General features: G+C 31.6%; 3 protein-coding genes across 13 annotated transcripts in view; 1 reads left to right on the forward strand and 2 right to left on the reverse strand.

Moving 5' to 3' along the window:
- Window positions 1-892: 892 nt before the first annotated feature.
- LOC141449654 (uncharacterized) lies at window positions 893-14,139 on the reverse strand. Of its 4 annotated transcripts, none has more exons than XM_074119274.1 (11): window positions 13,165-14,139; window positions 9,842-10,105; window positions 9,544-9,722; window positions 8,701-8,829; window positions 8,428-8,578; window positions 8,134-8,347; window positions 7,455-7,644; window positions 6,547-6,695; window positions 2,909-3,082; window positions 2,588-2,826; window positions 893-1,119 (listed from the first exon to the last, which is right to left on the reverse strand). In XM_074119274.1, the coding sequence occupies exons 2-11, from the start codon at window positions 10,033-10,035 to the stop codon at window positions 1,023-1,025; spliced, it is 1,716 nt and encodes a 571-aa protein (XP_073975375.1). In that variant the 5' UTR covers window positions 10,036-10,105; window positions 13,165-14,139; the 3' UTR covers window positions 893-1,022. The 4 variants fall into 4 exon arrangements, with proteins under 4 accessions (XP_073975375.1, XP_073975373.1, XP_073975376.1 ...); XM_074119272.1 differs by lacking the exon at window positions 13,165-14,139 and adding an exon at window positions 10,180-10,961; XM_074119275.1 differs by lacking the exon at window positions 13,165-14,139 and adding an exon at window positions 10,397-10,960.
- On the forward strand, window positions 11,608-13,040 carry LOC141449657 (uncharacterized). Its single transcript, XM_074119285.1, has 3 exons — window positions 11,608-11,732; window positions 11,811-12,245; window positions 12,907-13,040. Exons 1-3 carry the CDS (start codon window positions 11,681-11,683, stop codon window positions 13,002-13,004), a joined length of 585 nt encoding a protein of 194 aa, XP_073975386.1. The 5' UTR covers window positions 11,608-11,680; the 3' UTR covers window positions 13,005-13,040.
- Window positions 14,140-14,279: 140 nt separating the features above from the next.
- Window positions 14,280-24,830, reverse strand: part of LOC141449656 (serine/threonine-protein kinase NIM1-like) — a 112,575-nt gene continuing 102,024 nt past the window's right edge. For 7 of the 8 annotated variants that reach the window (XM_074119282.1, XM_074119278.1, XM_074119277.1 and 4 more), the window contains 7 exons: window positions 20,368-20,520; window positions 19,536-19,647; window positions 18,297-18,453; window positions 18,040-18,145; window positions 16,893-17,132; window positions 15,300-15,427; window positions 14,280-15,192 (listed from right to left, as the gene is read on the reverse strand). In XM_074119282.1, the coding sequence (XP_073975383.1) occupies window positions 14,971-15,192; window positions 15,300-15,427; window positions 16,893-17,132; window positions 18,040-18,145; window positions 18,297-18,453; window positions 19,536-19,647; window positions 20,368-20,520 (1,118 nt within the window). In that variant the 3' untranslated portion in view covers window positions 14,280-14,970. Of the gene's footprint in view, window positions 15,221-15,299; window positions 15,428-16,892; window positions 17,133-18,039; window positions 18,146-18,296; window positions 18,454-19,535; window positions 19,648-20,367; window positions 20,521-24,830 lie in introns of all 8 variants that reach the window. The other variant, XM_074119281.1, reaches the window with a different exon arrangement.

Genomic DNA, 24,830 nt, shown 5'->3' on the forward strand with positions numbered 1-24,830 from the left:
TCCGAAGAAGATTATGCTCTCCGTATAGTGGAATTATAAAGGTATTATCTATTACGAGATGTTACCGTCAGGTAAAACAATTGATTCAACTATATATTGCTAGCAGTTAACCAAACTGGACCATGCAATCCGCACAAAACGTCCAGATTTGGCTAATCGCAAAGGTGTCGTCTCCCACTACGATGACGCCAGACCGCATACGTCATTGACCTGCTGGGATGTTTTTTCTCATCCTCTGTATTCACCGGATCTGGCACCTTCTGATTATCATTTATTCTGATAGTTGCAGAACTCCATGAACAGAAAAACTTTCGATAAAGAAAAGACTGTCAAAGAACATTTTGATTGGTTTTTCGACGATAAGCGACAGACGTTCTACGAACGTGGTATAATGAAGTTGGTGGAAAGATGGCAAGAAGTCATCAGTAAGAATGGTCAATATATAATTGATTAAATTTTATTCTGTGTATCAAAAAAATTGATATTTATTCCACCCTCAAAAACCGAACGAACTTATTTGCCAACCCTATACTTCAAAAATTAATGTAACGTTTAGCTTAAATGTTTTATTCCGACAAAAATCTTATGCCTTATTGCTTGAATATAATTGCATTAGCCGTAGAGTAATAAATGTATGTATTCTTTTAAAAAGTATATATTTCTATCAATTGAATGAGGAATCAGTTAAATAATGTACAATATTTTTTTTATCTAAAAAGTGTGAGAATTTTGTACATGCCACTTTCAGTTAAAGATTCAACTTTATTGGTTTTACTTAAGATTAATATAATAAAAGTAAGACTTAGAAACGCAGGTCAGACTCCATCTATTTTATTGAGATAAATCAATATTTAATTAAAGGAGACTCAGAAGGAAGTATCCAAAGTAATGATTATTTAATTTAAGAGATATGTAATTCTTATTGGCATAACATACAAAAACATAACTTAGAAAATTATATAATTAGTTGAGTTCACATTAAAAGTACCAACATTTAATTAACATTGAGCAAAAATAAACTATCAGCTTTCTTGGGACGACACTGGAGAAGGGCTTAACCTTTCCAAATATTTGTTAACTGCTGAGTGGAGCATTTTCATTCTTTCTTTTTCTTTAACCCTAGATTTAAAGAAAAGAATTACTTTTGAAACCATATCATTTCCACATAATAAAAATTAAAGAAGAATAGAAATAAATGAGTGCTTGAAAGTAAGAAGTGAAAAGTGCAAAATAGGGTTCTGAGATTCATTCAACCTATTCGCCTTAAGCTTATCAGCATCCTAAACAACACTAATTGATGTGATGATTTACACATCTCTCATTCGGTATGTTTAACACAGAACATTTCAAAAACGATTTAAAAACGAAGATTGGATGCTTGTGCTAATCATCTCCCATTCTTTTTGGTTTCGGTTACTTGTAAGGGGAAACGATTGCTATCGATTCAAATTTTCAACACCTTATTTTTACCGAAAATACTCGAAAAAGTATGTATATATGATTCAGGAAACTGTAAGAATGCTTCGCTTGAATATCATACGGACTTTATAAAGTATCTCATCAATTTAAACTATTTAATAAATATGGTTTAACACTGACCCCCACTTTCTCTTAATGATCTCTTTGTTCTACTCATTCCAACTCCAAAATTTTTAAATAAATTTAATTTAGGTACAACTTAATTTTTAAATAAAAAAATGTATTCAATAAATATCTGGTGTCATATGTAAGTAATTTTTCCGTACTCAGAGGACCAAAAAGCGATCATAGAATATATTTATAATACAGATTATAATTCTGTAGAAACTCTATATAGAAATTTTGACTCGATTGATTATAAGTAGTAAGAGAAAATAGAAAGGGGTGCGAAGAAGAGAGAGATTCAAAGTGAAATAAAGGTCATTCTGAGTCGAGCAAGATGCAGAGCTGGTTGGATGGAGGGGTGGGAGAGAATTTGAGTTGGCCACTCAGTGAATTTGCTCAAAGACAAAAAAGACAGATACAGGATCAGTAGAAAAATCAGCAGAAGTGGCACCTAGACAATTGGCACCATTTTTTTTGTTTTGTTTTTCAACCTGTACCTTGATCGTCACGAAATTTTCCTTTTATTTTATTCGCTAAACTTCTCTCACTTCTTGAGCAGCTCTTTCTTTTCCAGTACCCCAAAAATATTAGCTGCATTTTTCAATTTGAATTCATTAATATCTGTAAGAAAGTTCATCGCTAAAAAAACACATTTCCAAATCCTGTACCCTGAACAAAAAGAGTTTTTCTGCAAACCGTAAGGAAATATTACTTTTGACTCTAAGAATCTTTCATTTTTTTGTTTTTCCCCTCCCTTCGTCAGCCATCAGATTCATCATATGATATAAAACATTCAATTAATTTGTTTTTTAAGTTTTTGTAAAAAAAAAAAAATCAAGTCTTAAAGTTATCATGAAAGGGAACAAAATCATAATGTCAATATTAAAGACAACAGAATTTGTGCTAATCGTAATTGATCTCGAAAAAATTTAGTTATGTGTGGCACTAAATAAGAATGAGTTGCTCAACAATAAAAAAAATAAAAAAATGAACGATTTCGCACCTTATATCAAATATTCTTTGTTGTTTGTTTTCCAGTTTCTTTAGAAGATTTCTATTTTTTTCTTTCAATTTTGTAATTTCATCTTCAAATCTAGTAGTAATTTCAGACTCTTTTTTCCTTAATGTACTATTTTCTGTATAAAGTTTATCGACTTCACTTTTTAATTCATGTATAGTTTTTTCATCTTGAAGTTTTTGTTGTTTTATGTTTTCTGAATTCAATTTTTCATTGGATAACTCCTGCAATTAAGTCATAAAGTTAAACTATATAAATAAACAAATCTATTTGAATTTTAACATGGCTATAAAATCAACAAAATACCTCAAGAAGAGAAGTCACTTTTCTGGCAGGCTCCGCTATTTGTGCGATTAATGAAGTATTTTCTCGCTGTAATGTGATAACACTATTGTGTAATGAAGTTAACTGTTCATCTAACATCGCTTTTTCCTTCTTCACTCTTTCATAACGTTCTGTCAATATTAGCAAATTATTTGCCTAAAATAAAAAAAAATGTTTTTTTTGTATTAATAATTAAATCTTAAGCAATAATTTCAGCAATAATATGTAAATAGCGAAAGTAAAATAAAGAATTCAATACAATGAGCTTAGCGAGTAAGAAGTCATGCATTAAAACCAATGCCAAAATAAATAGATAGACAAAACATCATTTTACCTATCATCTGTATCAGAGTTTAAGCGTCCATTTTTTGTTCATCTTGAAAAGAGTATAGTAGATATTAATGTAATTTACTTTCATACGTGCTGGTGAAAAATCCTGGTCTTAAAATTGATTATGATCAATAAGAAATGGAATTTCACATTTTCAAGGATGTAATGAAATTAGACTTTAATTTTTGGATTACAAAAACGGAGTAAGGGGTCAATGGTTTCACAGAAGGTTCCGGGCAAAAGCTCAAGGCGTTAGCAAGGGTAGATCTCTGGATCCAAGGACGTACAATCAGAACTGTAGCATTGGGGGCGAACTTGCAGCAGTTTTTCAAGCGGAGTTATTTAGACAAACAGAATGTTGCCGGGTGCTGGAGGAGATCGAATGGTACAATATAAGGATTTTCTCTGTTATTCACTAAGGCACTATAAACCCAATTGGTACTCCCAGCTGATAGGTAAATATAATAGACGCCAGAGAAGGATTACTAGTCTCTGCTCTGGATACATGGACATTCAGGGATTGAGAACATTAAAAAACTGACGAATTTGCGAGAAAAGAATCTAGCACAACATTCTCAACTGGTCTTGTAATGTAGTAGAGCCATAATGACTGGATTATCAAGAAGTGGAGGCTAAGGGAGAGGGTTCTGAACAGAGTTAAAAGGCAAGAGTTTTATAGAAGGAATCAATCTGAGCACAATTTTTGAGATACGATAATGAGTATGAGAACGATACAAGAAGCTTGTTGAATCAAGAAAAGAAGCATTTAAGAGTTCGGGTGGCAGTGATGAGTGAGGTTGGCTATTTATCTGTGTACCATCGAAAGGGAGACCAACACCAGCTATAAGTTTCAAAAGAGTTGATGCGAGAGACCATTTACTATTATTTGGAATAGTATTTTCACTTCCTGAAAGACAGGTATTAAAACGGCAGTTGAATAAGTGATGATGGTCAAAAACTGCACGAAAAGGGTAATGTTGAAAAACATCCGTTTGACAATTTTGTCTCTTTTCCTGTAAATGATAAAAATTCCTAAATTTTCTATAAAGGATTCTCGTTTATAAGTGTTATTTATTTTTTATTTTTACAGCAATTTAGATTAGATATGTTCGTGAAAACAGGATATTTGGTTTGGGCCAGAAGTTTGAAAGTCGTTTGAAAAGTCCGTGCAAAGTCAGAGAGATAGCACCACTGGCGCGTATCGAGGTTATGTTTAGTTAGTAGCATCTCTTGGAAGAACACACACCAAGTTTCAGCCAGATCGGTCTATTTCTTTTTGTTTGGCATTCGTTTGAATCGAGGAAGTCGAGTGATTTTCAAAAAATGGACGAAAAAGAATTTCGTGTGTTGATTAAACACTACTTTTGAAAGGCAAAACGCCTCAGGAGACTAAAGAGAAGCTTGATAAACATTATGGTGACTCTGCACCTTCGATTAGAACAGTTTATTAGTGGTTTCAAAATTTTCGGAGTGGCCATATGGGCACAAGTGACGCTGAACGTTCTGGACGCCCTGTTGAGGTTACTACTCCAGAAATCATTGATAAAATCCATGATATGGTGATGGATGACAGAAGAGTGAAGGTGAGTGAGATTGCTAGTGCTGTGGGCATCTCGAATGAACGGGTAAATAATATTTTGCATCAACATTTGGACATGACAAAGCTATCCGCAAGATGGGTGCCGCGATTGCTCACGCTTGACCAAATACGAAATCGTGTGAAGTGTTGCAGGGACGGTTTGCAGCTGTTCCAGAAGAATCCGCAGGACTTTAAGCGTCGTTTCGTCACTGTGGATGAAACATGGATACATCACTACACTCCTGAGACCAAAGGACAATCTAACCAATGGGTTACCAAGGGGGAATCTGCGCCAAAAAAGGCGAAGACCGTTCCTTCGGCCGGAAAGATTATGGCGACTGTCTTTTGGGATTCGCAAGGAATATTCCTCATCGACTATCTGGAAAAGGGTAAAACTATTACAGGTGCATATTATTCATCGTTATTGGACCGTTTGAAAACCGAGCTGCAAGAAAAACGGCCACGATTGGCCCACAACAAAGTCCTTTTCCATCACGACAACGCACCAGCTCACACCTCAGCAGTTGTGGTCACAAAATGGAAATAGGGTTCCAACTCGTTTCACATCCCCCCTATTCTCCAGACTTGGCTCCCTCGGACTACTATTTGTTCCCCAATATGAAGAAATGGCTGGCGGGAAAAAGATTTTATTCAAACGAGGAGGTGATTGCAGAAACGAATGGCTATTTTTCGTATTTGGACAAATCCTATTATTCGGAAGAGATCAACAAACTAGAGCAGCGTTGGACGAAGTGTATAAGCCTAAAAGGAGACTATGTTGAAAAATAAAAAAGGTTTACCCCAAAAAATTAAGTAGTTTTTATTTTTGCACGGACTTTTCAAACGACCCTCGTATACTGGGGACTTTAGGAGATAAATAATCTAAGATACACTAAAATAATGTTAACATTATAGTTCATCAACTGAGACGAGAAACGTAATTGGTTTATTGAGGTACAAATCATTATTAAGATCTCATACAGCCTTTTATGAAAAAATTCACAAAACTCTAGAGATTCTCTTTTTTAATGATAAACTTGTTAATTTTCCTAATTACCCTTATTTTTTAATTTGATCGATAGTTTTTTTGGATGACAAGATTTTCAGTAAATGTACAAATCTGTATTTTTTGTTTTAGTGAATTTACCACAAGACTCACTTCATCACCTACCATTAATTAATGTTTAATTTAAAAGTTAATTTTTATGGAATTAATAAACTTTAACATCTTGAAATACTTATGTTTTCATATGAAAGTTCTTTAACATCCAAAGTGTATTGTGAACACTGTTTATGTGTAAAAAGTGAACATTGTTTATGTCATAGCAATACCATTTTATTTACGTCATAGTTAACAATGTGCAAATAGTAAAATATACTTGATAAAATATGATGGGAATAAGGGCCTCTATTGGTCTAATGATTTTTCAAGTTTGGTGTCCCAGTATTAGAGTAGGGAAAAGAACTGCATTGAACCTGCATAGTTCTGGATCTGGATGCTGAGTTCAGGATCAGCCTACTTCGCAGTATCCCACTTCTACTTTAGGGATAGAAAAAAAATATTTTAAACCAGATAAAAAAAAATCAATCAAGCAGTCATTAAAAATTATTATAATTTATGTAAAAAAATAATTGTGCTTGGCAATGAAATACTAATTAAAATAATAAAGAAGTGCTAATTACTTCAATGAATCATTTAGAAAAGTAAAACCTGTTTTTCTGAAAGTTCCATGATAGTGTTTTCTAAACTCTGTTGTTTGTCTAAAGCCAAAGATTTCATTCTTTGTATCTGGGCACTGTAGGATGATTCCAATTCATCAACCTTCTTGCGCCACATGTCTCTTTCAATTTCAAGAGTTTCTAACGAATTGTACATTACAAACAAAAAATAAAACCAAATAATATAAATATAAATTAATGAATCTATTCCATCCCTACAAAGAATGACAAAGCCAATTTAAATTAAAAATAATATAGTAATAATATAGGGAAGGGATTAGCTATGAGGTTAGCATACTGGACTCCCACGCGGAGGTCCCGGGTTCGAATCCAGCAGCTGACCCTTAGATTTTCTCTTCCTAGGAGCTTCTTACAGCTCACTGTCCGGTGATGGACAGTGTTGTCTGTAACGAGAGAACACTGTCCGGAGGCCGGCAGTGCACTGGAAAAAGCTCCGGGCGCTAATGACCTCAGCTGTTGATGCGCCAAAAAAAAAAAAAAAAAAATATAGTAATAAAAATGTTAAAAATTCAATAGCTGTAATGTAATCGCCTATTTTTCCAAGCGGGCCTTAACTTCCAACCACCAATTTTCGAAAGCTATATTTATATATAAATATGCATACGATTTGCAAATAACATTTTATTGGTAACTTAAGATACCTTATAAGTATGTATTTCGGATCAAGTCTCAAATTTGAAAAACAGCATGCGGTATTACACATTATCTCCTCTCTCAGTTAAAGTATAAAAGTTGTTTAAATTTTTAATAGTATAATAAAATTTATTTAATTCAAAACAACATTCGCCATCAAAATGGGAGTAAATACTGGCATTTATAATTAACAAATGTGATTAAGTCCAATTTAAAGTATAGAATAAAAGTTTGTAGACAAATTACCTGTTTTCTGCTTAATAGTCGCTTCAACTTTATTCTTTTCCCAAGAAATTTCATTTATTAAACTTGTATTTTTAAATTTCTCAGCTTCAAGTTCCGCTTCAACTTTAGCCAATAGTTCTTTCTCCTGAGACAACTTCTCATGAGCAAGTGCATTTATCTTTAGATGTTCGAGTTCTTTTTCATGTAACGCCTGATTTAAAACTTAAAATTAAAATTTATGCAACAAAAACTAAAAACATGGTTACTTATAGCCACATGTCATTCATTATTGGAAAATTTGAACGAGGTTTTTTTTACTTTATTTATTTATTTTATTATTATTATTATTATTATTTTTTGCGTTGGCATTTATAGACCATATTAGATTTTACAAGGTTAGGTGTCAGTTAAAAGCAACATAACGAATTTCGACTGTGATATACAGCGTAATCATTCTGTCCCTTTAGAGATTGTTCTCCATCTGAAAGAGTTGCAGGGACGAAAGAAACAGTTACGTTTAATGTAGATAAGAGAAGTAATCATTTGCTCCTTTAAATATTGGATTGATAAACACGAGTTCTTTAAAAAGAAGATTGCACGAAGATTAAAGCATACTTGATATGTTAGCATTGTAATTAATCAGGCTGGTTACTTCTACAAACTTGAACCTACAGGCACGAGAAATATGTTTATAATTTACTTTTTTTAACGCTTTGTCGGAAGACTGATATTCTAGAGAAAGATCGCTATACTGTTTTTCTCGATCTTTCAACACCTCTTCCATAACTGCAGACTTCTGTTTTTCATGAATCAAATTTGAATTAAGGGTTGAAACTTTTTCTTCCAAATTTTGAATCGTTTTTCGGTATTGCGAAATTTCATTCGCTAGATCTGCAAGCCTTTTCTGGGAATCTCTAGAATATAATTGTTATGCAAAATAATTAAAAAAAATAACAATCTTTCAAAAAATATTTCATTTTACACACTGCCTTACATTACTCGTTTTTCAGCAGCTTCCTTTACAATTTCTAAATTTTGATCATGTGTTAGTTCGAGAGCTTGAATTCTTGCCTTTAACAAATCTACCCTCTTCTCATATTCCACATTCTTTTCACTAAGATTTAAATTATCTTTTAAACATTTTTCTTAAAAAAAAGGCAACATTGCAAATTACTAAAAAATGAATATTCTATTATTATATGCAACTTTTTATAATTAGTAACTTAGACTGAAATAATATAGGACTGATGAATTGCAGCTGACATACCTATTGCAAACCTAAGTTCCGAATGAATATGATTTCCTTCAAGAAGTATATTTTTTAAAGAACTATTCTCTTCTAAAGCTTGTAGTAAATATTTGGCACCTCCATTGCTTATATTATTCCATCTTAAATCTAAGAAATAACTACACAAATTATTAATCTTATATTACGATAAAAATAATATTATAGAATAATTAAAATATTATTAACATTAATGAAACTTTTCCTAGAACTCTGATTAAATTTGAAATTCCCACTTTCATGAAATTTTATAAAATAAACAGAGAGCTCGAATACAGACAAAAGGACCCTCAATGTTGCCGCCTACTCAAAACAATCCTCAAAAACATTTCCCATCACTTATTTCACTATTGGATTACGAATGTAGAATTTTATTAACGAAAATGTATGGACTTTTTTGTTAAATAAGGGATATTTCTACATTTCGACTCTCCTACCTGCTTATATTGTCCATAGAATCCAGAAAGAGAATTTTAATTAAAATATATTTTATATATATTTATTTATATTATAAATATATTCATCCTCGGAAACGTGAAAAGTCTATACTTGTTAATATTTTTAAATCGATTGAAATAAAACATGGACTCGAAATTTAACATGTTGTTATAGGACTTTGCAATTTTAGATCCGTTGTAATAAAACACAAAAGTGATAAAACCAACCCCTGACACTTCGTGATCGCAGACTGTTCCCTTTTTATGGTACTCGCCACTTTTCACAGTATTGCGTTCTTAAAAATGTTTACACATTTCTTAAAAAGAAACTGTTGAAAGAGATCAGATATTTTAAACAAATATAACATACATTTAAAAAAGTACTTGCCTAAATGTTTAAGTGAAGCGTTGTTTTTCAGAGCATTGGCCAAATGGTTAATACAATTTTCACAAAGCTCATTATTTCTTAGATCTAGGCGCTGTAAGGATTCGTTTTTCGCAAGTCCGTCGCAAAATGCAGAAAAGCATTTTACTGATTCACCAAAACTATTCCACTTCAAGATAAGTCTAAAATAGAGAGGGAAATTTTAGTTCACGCTTTCGATGAGCGATCACAATATAACATCGGTGCAGTAGCTTACACTTTCTCACAAACATTTTACTTAATTTTTAAATTAATAGCTTACGTTTCAATAGACGCATTTCTTGATAGCAATTTTCCTATTAAAGGTACATTTTCATTTTTTATGTTATTGCCAAAGAGATTTAACTCTTTAATGTTTTGATTACAAGTAATGCTTTCAATTATTAAGCCAAGAGCATCTGGGCTTAGCAAGCAGTCCGAGAAATCAGCAAAGCGGATACTGCTTGATTTTCGCATTATCTCAGAAAGTATTTTACAAGTTTTCAAGGAAAGAGGGCTTCCTCCAAAACATAAATCTCCAGTAACTCTAAAACAGATATATAAATACAATAGTTTAGATTTATTTATTTAAAAAAACAATATTACCATAATACAACGTACACAGCATTTCTTATAATCTTTTTAATATCTTCATTTGGATGACAGGTTTCTTTGATACACAATTTATCATAAAGATATAATTCATAATAGTCTTTCATGTCTTTAACGAATAGCATAAAATGTATTGACTTCAATAAACTTTATTTCACAGAAACATAATTATTAAACTAAATAAAACAATTGGCACAGCAGAATGATGCACTTTTAACCAACTTACTAGCAACATAGCCTTTTAATATATTCAAAATAGACTGATCTTTTCTTGGGAATTTTTTTAGATGTTTATGTTTAGAGGTTACCATGGCACTATCAACGGCGAAATATCGATAGCATTCCGACTAAACACAAGACAGCTCTTCACTTTTCTGACCAATCGACGAGAGAGTGTACTTCACTTACCACTCATCTAATCCGTTCCGTAATTAAATAAAGACTTCTATGTGCAGAAGTAACTAAATTGGTGATGTAAGAGCAAATATACTTAATGTTGCACGTTAGGTAAATGTAAGGATTACACCAATAGGACAGGAGATACAGCAATTAGAAATATGAAGGAAATGTAAAGCTCCAAAAAATTATCACCTTATATTTCATTCAAAAGTTGATCTAGAAAGCGGGAGTGGTACACCATTGAAGAGTAAGATGAGTACTTTAACAGTCCAAATTTTCCAAGAAATTATATCAATAGGAAAGGATAACAGCAATTCGAAAATGAAGTGAATATAAAACTCCCAAACTTTATCACCTTATATCTCCTTCACAAATACAGCTAGGAAGCTGAAATTTTGCTCGAAAGTAAAGGTAAATGAGTACTATAATTTTACATATTTTTGGAAAGTTTGTAGAGTGTCTCTAAATTAGGTGATAAGTTAAAAATTTCATATTCGAAAAAAACGATTCATAGGTGTAAGTTGATCCAACTGCGCTCACAACTTTTTGTCCCAGATTTCTCAAATTAGAAAATTATTCATTTATGTCATAGGTGTTATAAAAATTTATTTTCAAAAATGAGTTTTAGTTCATTACTACATTGTAAGTCAATCAGTTTGATTTGGAGATAATAAAAAATTTTTGAAAAATTTGGATGAACCTCGCGGGCAATAAAATTATTCAAGGCGGATCACATGCACCCGAAGGTCGCGAGTTGGCTACCTCTGATCTGTAGGTACATCAAAATGTTTTTATTTTTATAAATGGTTAGATAATAAAACAAATATATTTTTGGAAAAAACCTCAACTGCCTTGAATAATTGTTGAAAAACATCAGTTTGATCAGACCAAACAAAAAAAAAAGGGGGTCGTTAACAAATCTAATAAACTTCAAAAAAATTCTAATAAATTTGTAAAGTGTTTAAGAGAAATCTTTTAAATCATATTCATAACTATTTCGCTATTTTAAAATGTATCGATTTGCTGTAATAAATTATTTCTTTAATAAATTAATAAAATATCATATGTTACAAAAAAATATTTGACTTTAGCTTTTAAGAGATAACAAATAATGCTAAAATTTTTCAAGGAATTTGAATATTTTAATGGGATTTTTATGATAAGTGAGTAGTCAACAGTATGTTTCCAAAATTGTAAACTAAGTTGTTTTTGTATATATTTTAGGTATTGCCTGATTTTAGGTATTTTGTATCAATGTTTGAATTACACTGCAGGGACACCGCCTCAGTATGGATCCAAAGTAATAAGAATTTTATCGAACGGTTTTAACAGCAATCCTTTTGTAGAAGTTCCAGACAAATACGCTAAAGAAGAAAAAGGAATAGGTTTCTGCGAACCTCCGAAAGTAAATAAACCATCAGATTGTGAAACTTCAGTTTCAGACGTGAATTATTTTGATGATATCAATTACATGCTACCTCCACCAGTACCACCGTCTGTTGTTGTGAACAAACAGATCACTGACAAGAGTGATTATGTTAATTTGCACAAACCTTATTCAAATATTCCACTCAATGTAACGAAGATTCTATCGATCAACATTGAAACAATTGATAATATGAGTAAATTTGCTCTCATTGAACAAATGACATTGTTATTTCTTCCGTTCATTTTAGGTAATTATTTATTTTTTGTTTTGGGTTTTGATTACACATTAACCCGTCACTAACCAATATTAATGCTGGAAAAATCCAATTTGTTGGTATTAATAATGATTGTTTTCTCCAAAATATACTACCAAAATTTTAGTGGAAAATACCGGCCACTTCTTTTGTTTAATGACTGAAGCATTTCTTTTTCATTGACGCCCTTGCAGACTATTTCTTTAATATAACTCTTCTCCACTAAAGTATGGATGGACCTATATTGATGCAGACACAGACTCTTCTTGAAAGTATTTTTTATTTTCAGTCTTTTCTCTGAAACTTTAGCTTAAGTAATGCCTGATTATTTAATCAATTTAATAAAAGAAATGAGTTGTAATTTGTAAATAATCACAATTTTTTCGGTTTATACCACGATTGTGAGGGATAAAGGACTCTTGATTTTGACTAGCCCGTGTTTTCCCAGCTTCTGTGTTTTGTCTTTTTATTGAAAACTAATATTGCAGGAAAAATAATCAATTGATAATCCACTCATACATTTAATCATTCTTTTATTTTTACTACTTATTATAATTTTAATGACCGATTCAACTTTACTTCTGAAAAAACTCGAGTAAAAATAAAATTTAAAAACTTCCTGCATTAATATTAATTTATTTTCATTTTATTTCAGCATTTCTAGGCATTCTGCTTCTGTTGCACATAAAAGTAAGTTCAAGAAGGAACAAATTAAGACCTCCTTTTGCCTACTTTTATTCAAAATCCGCCTGATCAAGAAGAACTTGAATAAACGATCACCTAGCACAATGGTTTTATTAATATATTACATATAATTAACAGAAACAGAATAGAATGTAGGCAATAATTTTGGCTCTTAGCAAAAAAGATTCAGTAACTTTAGTCTCTCCCTCGAAAAAGTTTTGAAAATTACCTTAGTTGAGTAACTTTAATCTGAAAATAATAGGTTTCTTGATGATGTAGATCCGGTCACTGCTAGAGCGTTGGCAAATAAACCTCCTGATGACTGCGATGTGTGTCATCATCGTAGAAAGTTGTGTAACGTTGATTTTACAATGTTCTCTTCTTACAAACAACATTGTTCATCATCGCAAGAAAGAGTCTGCCCCAAGAAAAGAAATTCCCAGGGGCTGCTCTAGTCAAACTGGGGATCTCCACGAGGGGTCACAACGGTCTAACCTGTTAGATCAACTCTTTCCTATTAGGAAGGTTATAATTTAAAAGACAAAGACTGTCCATCAAAACCTGTGATCAACATATCATTTAACTGTCTTACATATTTCTGCACAATAATAAAACCATTTGGTATGTTTAGTGCACATTCGTATTCTCGTTCTGAATTGCCATTTTTATCTACTGTTTAATCAATTTAAACGCTCGCTTACTGCAGCGAGACTACACTGTTGCAATTTATCTAGGACACTTGAATTTGAAGTAGTTTTAAATTTCATATGTTCTCATTCTCAAATTCTGACAGTGTGTGAGCAAACAACAGAATCAATGTTTGTAATGCCATTTATTAACCTAGATAAGTCATAACTTTTTATTTAAAATCCAAATAACAGATGTACGTAGGTAGAAGTTTTTAGATATTTACTACTATAGGTCTCCAACAGTTATTCCTGTACTATCTTCATGTATAGAGCTTACATTTATATAAAACTTTTTTCCCGTACAAAAGTATTTTAGGAGTCCGATGAATGCCATATTTTTACACGGCTAAGACCCAACTTGACCGCACCTCAATGTTCCCAAAATTATAATAAAAATTTCAGTTTGAAAAAATTGTCAGTTGCTATTTAAGTGAAAGGGAAGTGTGTTTCTTTTTCATCCTATATTTTTGAAAGTTTCCATCACAGGTTAGAGCTATAAAAGGCTCCTAAAAGAAAATGGAAATCAAAAGAAATCAATGAGTAGTGAATAGATATCACAAAAAACATTTGTTTTTTAGTTTAGCAAAAGATTAATCATCTATTACAATCTGCTGAAATAAGGTTTTGTTTTGAAACTATTAAAAATTCTAAACAGTTGATTGCTAATTGTATTATTTTATTTATAAATTAAAAAATACAACTTAAAATAAATATCTTAGTTTTTTTTTTTTAATTTTACCAAATACAATATATACAAAAGATTTAAAAACTGTGCAATTCTTATTGTCACACTAAATTTATTATTTTGTATTGGTCTCTTGTTATGTAGATATATTAATTTTTTCTAGTATGCCTATACACATTACAATTGTAAAATGCACAACTATTCTTTTAGAAATAAACAAATATTTTTTTGTATCAACATGTTCAAAAAATGGTTCTTTTATTTATTTTATAAAGATTTCTAATTCTATCACTAAAATGGAATATTCAGATCCATTTCTACCATCAAATACTCTGAGGCTTGGCATTTTCTTTATGATTTTAACTTTATATACAAGTAGAAAAGCTCTAATTAGGTTCTTACAAAACAATTTATACAAATTATATAAAATAACTTTTATTAAATATGAGAAATAAACCAATTTGAATGAGCAACTTTTTTTTTTGGTAATACGTAGAAAAATATGTTACAACAATACTGTTTCTATAATTAATTACATTTAAACTTCATACATTTCATCTTTGGCGATTTAAATTATAAACAATACAATTAGGAATCCAAAATATTCATTAATATGACATGGATATTTCAAATCGCAAACTCCGAAATGTGAATAAAGTTGCTATAATATACAACATGCTCGAGACTTTTGAGGTTTAGTTGGTTGTACGGCAGGTTGTTGAGTTACTGTTTGCAATCTGTGAATTACTATCCTATAAGATGCTATTACTGGACTTCTTGCTCCCTGTATCATTTCATTTTCAAGCATGTTTTGTGTTATACCTAGGCTTTCAAGTTTTTCCCTAGCAGCTTTTTCTTCCGCTGACAACTTCTCTGTTGGGGTCTGAATAGATTTTAACAAGAATAGCTTCCTTATTAACAAGAACTACACATCACGAGAAAGTTTAATGAACAAATTAGTGGCAAACTAATCTTAGAACTGAAACTTACTCCCACTGAAGGTGTAGTAATCCATCGTTCGCAAGTGCCTTCGGCGACAGTCGTACCTTGCATCCATTCGGATCCAGCTATTTGGTCTACTGAAAATCTATCTTTGGGTGTTTGTCGAAGGATACCACCTAGAAAATAATTAGTAATAAAAATAAATTGAATTGCTTGATGTAAATATCTAAATAAATTATTTCGCTGAGGTTTATTACTTCTTGTCATAAGATTATATTCACAGCTTTGGTATTTAAATTATTACCAATTGAATTTATTTTTACAAATGTCTAGATATCGAAAAATTATGAATAAATTCATTACAGATATAAAAAATGTATGTACATTTAATTTTAATGAAAAGCAAAAGGGGTTACGAATTAATATGGAAGCCTTCAATAAATAGATGAAAAAAATTATGCACTATTAAAGAGAATATAACATGCTACTTAGTACTAAGTAAATATACTCGTAAAAGAACTTCAATCTGCCTTTGTAGCATATTTTTCAAATCTAGACTTACGCAATGAGAGCATCATCACATTGACCACAACATTGTAGATCTCTCGGAAGTTTTTAGGTGCCTTTATTGTTATTATTCGTCAGTGGGAAGGGAACCTCTACAAAACCTAAAACCACCGTGACCTATTTTTATTTATTTATTTATTCTGAGCTACTCTAAAAACACAATAACAGCTGTAGACCGATTCTAGGATGAAAATCCAGACCCGGGCGTATGCCTTCTAAAATTCACAGCTGCAAGTATAAATCAAACGACAACCTAAAGGAAAACAGGCCTAGCTACTCCACCATCAATCAATTCCTACCAAGGATCCATCACTTAACCTTCTCTATCCGTCATAAGATGCATAGGAGTTTTTCCTCCGTCCAAGCCAACTCCTTAGAAAGGACCGGGCATGAGCACTTTTTTTGGCAGTACTTACCCCCAAAGCCAGGTGGTTTGCCAACCGAATGGTCTGAGAGAGGACTGTGACAGACTCTGTAGCACTTCATTATCCACCAGGAAGGGCCCAAAAAAAATTTAACTGCCGGCAGTCCGCAGAGCTCATCAATAAAACTGAATGCTGCGTGGTCGACCACAACCGGATTCTCAGAATTTATCAGACAAACGAGAACAGCTGGTTCGGGACTAATTATGACTTAGGCCAACCCGACTTCGTTACCCGAATTCCCCATACAACTCGGCACCAAAACCAGGGGAAAATCTTTAACAGCGACCAATTCTTCGAGTCTCCTAGAACTTCTAACACTAGACTAGAAGTGAAAATAATTAATTCAGTGCCTTCAACGCAGCATGCGTTTCTTATTATACTAACGCACTGGTCAGTTTTTGGTGAAACTCCTTTTCGGAAACCCAAAAAATTTTAAAAATATTATTCTGAATTCTGAAGATTGCTATTCAGTGATAAAAAATGGGTTACGACAATGAAATCGAGTTTTTCGGTGTCTTAGGACTGAAGGTTTAAATAAAACGGGCAGGAAAGTTTTTGTAATTATATTATTTAAATCAGGAGAGACTTTACTTCAATCATTTACATTTACATTTTTTTTTTTAGTTTTATTAAACAGAATAATACTGACGTATTAGGGTGCGACATGGTAGTGTAAGGTGCGCAGGTGCTGTGATTACTCCTAATAAAATACTTCTTTTGAGGCCAGCAATAGAATCTGCTGGGAATGGCATGTGCCCGGTGGTCATAAAAAATAACAGTACTCCAAGTGCCCAAATATCCACTGGACGTCCGCTGTAGCTTTCATCTCTAAACAGTTCTGGAGCAGCGTATGGTGGTGAACCGCAGAAGGTACGTAGATCTTCGTTAGCTATTAAAAATAGGATCAATTAATAGAATTTATTGATTTTAACAAACTTTTCACAAAAAATTGTTTTTATAAAAGTGAAAATCTAATCAAAGTAAGTTATATTGGTCAAATAAGTAAGTTATTTATTAGTCAAATCGGTAACTAAAATTACTAATTTCAAATACAAAAATTTTGTTCTGTAAAGTTGTCAGTCATTAGCTTTGTATATAATTAATCAAATAAAGCTTGTTTTACTTTCTTGCATGTCGCTTTTTTAACTTCAGAATTAGGGAGATAAGATTTTTTTAAGAAGAAATTAAATTTTCTACACAAACTTAATCAATCAAACTTTGAAAATGAATGAATATCAGAGACAAGTAAGAATGGAGGAAATCAAGAGTGTACTATCAAGAGTAAAATCTTTGATATGTATTATTCGGATTCAATCAATAGGTTCCGCCTGCTGATGGACGTAGCCCAGGCAGTTCTGCTATACGATGTTGGAATATGAATATCGCACTTGGCAAGCAGATCTATATGAAATATTAGATAGAAATGTTAATATTAGAAATATAATAGATAGCACTGGTGCAATATGAGTCGCTTCCGACTAACGCACAAGGTAAGAGCCGGCCGTTGTTGATTAATGGCGTGATTCAAATATGGCCAAGGAAAGCAAGGCAGTGTACACAAGGAAGACGGTAGGTAGCATTGTATAAGATGAAGAACTTTCCAAAAATGGCTGAGACTGGGAGTTGAGAGGACGCTGGACGGCGATGCTCAAAGTTAGATTGAGTATTAAACTCTCAAGATAACCAGTAGCAATAAAGGTTTTTTTATTTGCAGGACTTTAACCTATAAAACACATTTAATGAGGAAGTATCACAATATCATGTAATCTATCAATGGTCAAACAATAAATGAATACCTGCAACTCTTGTACTGAAACCAAAGTCGCCGAGTTTTACGACTCCTCTTGTACCACAAAACACATTTTCTGCTTTAATATCTCTGTGGATAATATTGCGTTCATGCTATTCAGGGAGAAGAAATAAAGTTATCAAATTAGTAATAATTAAAATCATTTTTAAGATAAATCCAAGAGAATTGATCTCTAAAGTTGATGTTGAGTAGAATAAATTCATATTTTTCAACATATCTAATATAATAAAAAAGTTTACGAACCAGATGTTTGACAGCAGAAAGAATTTGTGCAAAAGTTGATTTTGCGTCTGGTTCTTTCATTCGTCCTTCTGTTGTTAACTTTTGATACAGTTCACCTCCACTAACATACTCCATAACAAGATGCAGCTTGGAATACGTTTCTACCACTTCAAATAACCTGAAATATTTCATAAAAATGTACATTTTAATTACTATATAAAAAAATGATAAATTTGACAATAATCGACATCTAACTGGGCAATCTTGAAATTTCTTAAATATACATAATATAATATTAGTTTAATTGCAGAGAAAATGGTTCTTGAAGTGAATCCTTTAAAAAGAAATTCGACTAGCTTATCTGCATAAGGCTGCAAATCTGTAAAATTAAGCAAAAATTTCATTTTCAATTTGCTTGCTGAATCTAAAAGAATGGAAAGCGCCTAACTCAAAAGAGCACAAAAAAGGGGAAATTTTGGGAATATTATGTTAGTTAATTTTGAGTGAATCAAATAACTCAAATAAGTCAAATTACAGCAAGTTGTTAACTGATAGTTTCAGAATGCTCATTACAATTTTGTACAAGATTAGTAACAAATGACCGTTCTGAGTGCGATGAGCTGACACAATTCTTCCATAATACGATGATTGCTTAAATAATCAGAAAAAAAATTTGAGTATTAATAAAATTTGTTTTTCTTAAGAGCTTCCCGAACAGTGGTAATAAAGTTTAAATTTTACAGCAATCAGGCTGAACAGAATAACACATTTTTATAAATCGGCGGACTGGGATCTTTCTATGTTTCTTTAGAAAAATACAAATTATGAGTTGATTTTAACCTTAAACATTACATCGAATAGCATTAATGCTTTTGTATAGAAAATTGTGAATCAGTATTTCATCTTAGTGACCGTCTAATATTGAATATTGTGAGTTAAATTTACGAGAATTCTGACATAAAAATAACTATTTTTTTCGCCGAATTTCGACAAAAGAAATCTCTCTTTGGTTACGTTAGTGGATATTCATTACACTCACTGAGATTGTTAGCCGCAAAGTGAATCAAATGAAAACAAAGTGACTGGAAATAAAGAGGTAAGATTAAAAATTAATACAAAAAGTAAAAATAAAACAACTTGAAGATTAAGTGAAAACAGCTATTGAAAGTAAATTGATATTTTATGTAACTTTTATTTGAAATAAAAAAACTCTTTTTTATTACATTAAAATAAAGAAAATAAATTGTAACGCATTATTACCTAATTATATTTTTATGATGGACTGCTTCCATACTGGATATCTCTCTTACCAACATTTTCCTAGCTTTTGGTGTCAGCTTGGATTTATCCAAAATTTTAATAGCAACCCTTTCTGCAAGATTACAATTAATTAAATTACAAAAAATAATAACTGTATGTATTATGAAAAGTTTTTAAAAATGTTAATAATGCCTGGTGGGATTAGAGATTAGGATATATATATAAACAAAGGTTGGATGTTTAGCAGTTATAGGCAAAGAAGTAACCAATTTTTTCAAGTAGAGGGAGCGCAATCGTTCTGCAGTGGATACCTGGACTCTGCACAATCTACAGAATATGAGAATGAGAAGGCAGACGAGTTGGTCAGAGGAGGATGCTTCCTTCTACACCAACGCATCATGATAGTAAGTAACCGTGGACGTGAGGTTACCAGGAATGTTTGGAGGCAGCCTAGAGAAATAGAAATGTCCAGTCAAGACTGTTGTCTAATTCACCTTACTCAACCATGTAACTGTAACCAACTTTAGAATGGTAACAGGCCACGACTTCCAGAGGAAATATTTTCACATGTATGGTAATGAAAATTTCTCTCTCTGCACACTATGTTAAAAGAGGAGATGACCACAGAACGTCAAAGTGTTTGTCCGGCATTCGATATTGATGTTCCGACGGACAAGTCAGAAGACCATTGGATGGAATGATGTCATATGGCTCAATAGCCGAGAATGGGCATAGAAATATTTTTTTTTCATACGATTGTCTTCAATAACCTAAACTTTTGTTTACCACAAACTGTTCTGCTTATAACTTAAATGACTTTAATTTGATTTACCTTTAGTGAGTTCATGAACTCCAAGTTTGACCGTGGAAAAATTACCTCTGCCCAATTCTCCTTGTACTTTGTAGAGGGCGACTCTTTTGCCCAATGTAGCTTCTTGTTGCCATTTTTGATCATGATGCAAATTATGCACAGATTTGTCATATACTGTAACAAAAAGATCATTAAATAGTTACTTTTTACCTAAAAAATTTGACATTTTATAAATTAGTTTATTGGATTGTTTCTTTTATTTTATCAGGAGTATCACGCGTGTTTATTGTATTCCTGACCGATTTCGAACCTTCATCTACCATCAGAGGTAGACTATATAGTTTGATGTAGAGATTTCGACTTCACATAAGTTTCCGTCTCGCACTGCACTCGCTGACTCAGTCAGTAATAATCTTTTTAAACTATTTTATTAAAAAATAAGATTACCGAAGAAATACTTTTCTTAAACATTATTTATACTTTAATAAATATTGTCTATTTGTTTAAAGATAGATAATTTATTTGTATATGGGAGAAGTAAACTTGCGAAGGTAATAATTCATTTAGATATCAAATTATCATTTGTAGTCAATTTATACTTGTAATTATTGTAACCAATTATCATTATTTGTTAAATAAACTGAAGAAGTTTAATAGCAAACGAAGCGTCAGTAATTACTTTTAAAAAGGCCAATATTTTCAGCTGGTCTTAGCTACAAATTATTTCTTATGAACTTTATTGAAAAAGAATATACGTATATATAGTGAGTTTCTAACATTTTTACCTGACGAAAAGTTTAGCTTCAAATTAAGATTCTTACTTTTTTCACAAATAAATTTTTAATTGAAAAACTTATCTATAACAATTTCCAATGCCCAAATGTATTCTGATGTAATAAAATCATAACATTTATAGTTAGTATTACCATCTCACTGATAATGGTTGATTCAAATCTTCAGCAGAAAAGAAAATAAGAAGTTTTTAAACAGTTTTATCAAAGATAATAATTATTTTTAAAACATTTTTTCAATGCAATCAAATATGAAAAAAACAATTCTGTTAAGGCTGAAAGTTTTATACAGCACTGCAAATTCAAAAAGAATCTACGAAATAAATGTTTTTGTGAACAATATTCCATAAGGAATTTTAAACATTTTAGCAACATTAGGATTAGTAAATGAAGAATCTAATAAGAAAAAGATCTACACGTATGTTTGTTATAGTCAATCACTATTTTTTATTTTTAAAGTAAAACACTTAAAAGTTGAAACAGTTATCAGACGCCATTGCAAAGTGCAATCCACGGAGCATGTTCTCTGTTACTAACAACACTATCCAGGACCCACTACTAAACCACTTAGCTCCAAATAAGAGTCGATGACAGAGCGAAATTCCAAATTAGAAAAATATTTTATTATTTGAACTAAAAGAACGGCTGAAAAAGTGTGAAGTGCCTTGCAAATAATTTTGTTTCTATTTAAGGATTTCCTCAAATATTAAGGGTTCCGAAAGGAGTGTCTAAGCAAAACTTTTGACTTCACATTTCAAAGTCTTCAGATCAATTTTTTTTTTAAATTTATATTGATTTCACGTAATAAGATCTACTACAACTGCAAAAACAAATAATTAGTAAAAACCATATCCACTCCTTTAATAACTTTGACTTTATCAAAAACTCTCAATACTTAGTTAATGTTAGAAAATTAATTTAGTAATAATAACAACAATATTCCGATGAAACTATATCTAATCTGCAATGTAATCATAATTTAAATACCCAGAGAGAATATTAATTTAAAGCACACACAAAAAGGGGTGACATCTTGATGTAATAGCAATCATGCAACATACTTCTCCTTTTATACAATATGCCACTTCTGTATCGAGTTAATTAATGACATTGAAATAATATGCAACAATTAATACATGCATATCTCATTGATACAAAATGAAATTAATGATTAACAAATATACAAATGAATAAAATTTAGAAACAAGTATCTTAAGTCACGCAAAGTAGTACAACATCTAACCTTGACCGAACTAGTCCTAGACTAAAGCTAGGGGTGGCCAATGGATGGATTTCAGGGTGTTTGAATTTGCATACTTCAACTGTATGATGCAAATTTATTATTATACAGTGTTAAACATGTCTACGAGAACAATTTGTTTGGAATTCAGTAATAGACACTTTTATATTCTTAAAATGCAATACTCATTTTATTTACAACTAGGCGTATTCGTCATAAGCTGAGTCTCAATTTCTCGAAATCAGTTGAGAAAATAGTAGTTAAAAATAATATTTGTGACTATCAAATATTTAAAATTATTGCTCGTTGGAACTGCGAATCTGAATATCGCAATTTGAATTTTGTTTTTTACTCCCTCTTTCCATTTTAATTCTAACGGCACCTCCATCCCAAAGTATTGTTGATGTTATGTTGCCTCACAATGTTTTGTAAAATTCGTAAAGAACAATTTGTGTAAGAGAAGGGATTAGCTATGAGGTTAGCATACTGTTCTCCCACGCGGAGGTCCCGGGTTCGAATCCAGCTGCTGACCCTTTAGATTTTCTCTTCCTAGGAGCTTCTTACAGCTCACTGTCCGGTGATGGACAGTGTTGTCTGTAACGAGAGAACACTGTCCGGAGGCCGGCAGTGCACTGGAAAAAGCTCCGGGCGCCAATAACCTTAGCTGTTGACGCGCCTTAAATCATAAAAAAAAAAAAACAATTTGTGTAAATGTAAGATATGCATAAATCCTAGTTTATTTAAAATTCGGTGGTGACTTAAAGTCCATTAACGTTTGTACTCTCCTTATTAATTAACTTTGTATTCTATTCTTTACCGGGTTTAACTGAAATCTGTGTTTAATTTTAAACACAGAATAAAGTACTTAAAATAAAGTAATTGCTTATTTTTTCAGGCGGGCTTTACGTCCAACTACCAATTAGGTGTTGTGGAAGGAGGCGACTAGCAAACATACTTCACTGTAAATTTCTTTATTAACCATTAATTAAAATCCAATGCCTAGGCCGGGAATTGAACCCAGTACCACAATAAATATTAGCTTTACAGGTCTCGCCTCTAACCGCTCGGCTACCGTGGCTCCTTACACACACACAATATAGATAATGTTAGTTCAAAATGGTCTTCTTTTGTAGAATTAGCTTTTTTTTTAACTACTATATTCACATACGTATTACCAGTTAGTTTCTGCCAATTTAGTTCGTAAATAAATTCCAGTAGTACATATCTTTTCGAACTTCTGTTGTTAAGTTTAATGCGGACATTGTATTAATCTAGGGAAATTGCCAGCCAAATTCGATTAAGGGCGCTACTGAGAGTGGAAGATGAGTAGGCTTTTCTCTAAAGCAGAATTTGAATACAATGCACGGTTTTGTGTCCTTAATATTATAAAGGAGAGTGAATGTGTGGCCAAAATTTTGAGTTCAATGAAAATTCCTTATTCGAAAGAATCACTTTTTCAAATTTTTTGAGATTTTACAATTCTTTGAGATTTTCTTAGAAAATAGCTTCAACTTCAAATAACTTTCTATTCTGGTAGCACTGGTATACCAACTTTTTTAAGTTAAATTTTTACAGGACAATTTCGATTAAAGGAGGAGAGAGAAACTGACTATTCTTCCCTATAAAGGCTCATTTCATTGCAAAGTACGACTCTATATTTTTTATATTATAAAGGACGGTTTAGTGTCTCTTGATTTTATTCCGAGTTCGAACTAATATCAAATATTCAATGTATTTTTTTTCACTTTCTGAGATATTTGTTTTGAAAAATAGGTCTTCTAAATTTTCTCTAAACTTCTTATTTGTACCAAAAGTTTTTATTTAGATTATTTTTTTGGGAATATTGGTTTTGGGCATTTTGAAATTTGTAAATCATCAACTCGAGAACACAGTGTGGGTGTTCAGACCAGATGATTTTATTGTTTGAAACGATAGGAAAAAATAAGAATTTTTGTAATACTTTTGCAACTACATATTTAAATTACAATTGGTTTTGTAAATAAATGTAATGTTTCTTTAGATTTATTTACTTTTTTTATTTAAAGTAAGGAAACTAGTAGAAAAAATAAGAATAAAACAAAAAACTACTACTTTCAAGGATAACTTACATGTAAACAACTTAATAACTTGATTCAGTAATTACATTTTAAAATATTTACATAACGCATTACTATTTATTGGTTTATAAATACATGTTATGTGAATGAGTTAATGCTGTTTAGTTAATAAAATTTGGGGATCTAAACTACAGTGTTTTTTTGGGGGGTAATTCTGAAATAACAAAATTGTCGGTCTTAAAGTAAAACGAGTGTACATAAATAACGCATTAATTAAACATTCTCTGCTGTTAGTTGCACTTCCTGCGTGAGTAACTTCCGCTATCATTTTCCTGCAAGTATAGGCACTTAGGTGTTTTTGTTCTTTACAGTTAGTTAGCTTTTTTCATTAATTGT

The sequence above is a fragment of the Rhodnius prolixus genome, unplaced genomic scaffold (assembly GCF_049639745.1).
Source record: "Rhodnius prolixus isolate KJV_2025 unplaced genomic scaffold, Rpr scaffold_2, whole genome shotgun sequence".
Classification (NCBI taxonomy): Eukaryota; Metazoa; Arthropoda; class Insecta; order Hemiptera; family Reduviidae; genus Rhodnius; species Rhodnius prolixus.

Excerpts from the sequence above, each read along its gene's own strand:
- LOC141449657 (XM_074119285.1), top strand. The coding sequence starts at position 11,681 with ATGCTAAAATTTTTCAAGGAATTTGAATATTTTAATGGGATTTTTATG. Across the intron at positions 11,733-11,810 it reads TAATGGGATTTTTATGATAA|GTATTTTGTATCAATGTTTG; the intron begins GTGAGTAGTCAA and ends GCCTGATTTTAG. Across the intron at positions 12,246-12,906 it reads ATTTCTTCCGTTCATTTTAG|CATTTCTAGGCATTCTGCTT; the intron begins GTAATTATTTAT and ends ATTTTATTTCAG.
- LOC141449654 (XM_074119272.1), bottom strand. The coding sequence starts at position 10,295 with ATGCTATTCGTTAAAGACATGAAAGACTATTATGAATTATATCTTTAT. Across the intron at positions 10,106-10,179 it reads AAGATTATAAGAAATGCTGT|AGTTACTGGAGATTTATGTT; the intron begins GTACGTTGTATT and ends TATCTGTTTTAG. Across the intron at positions 8,830-9,543 it reads CGCTTCACTTAAACATTTAG|ATTTAAGATGGAATAATATA; the intron begins GCAAGTACTTTT and ends GTTATTTCTTAG.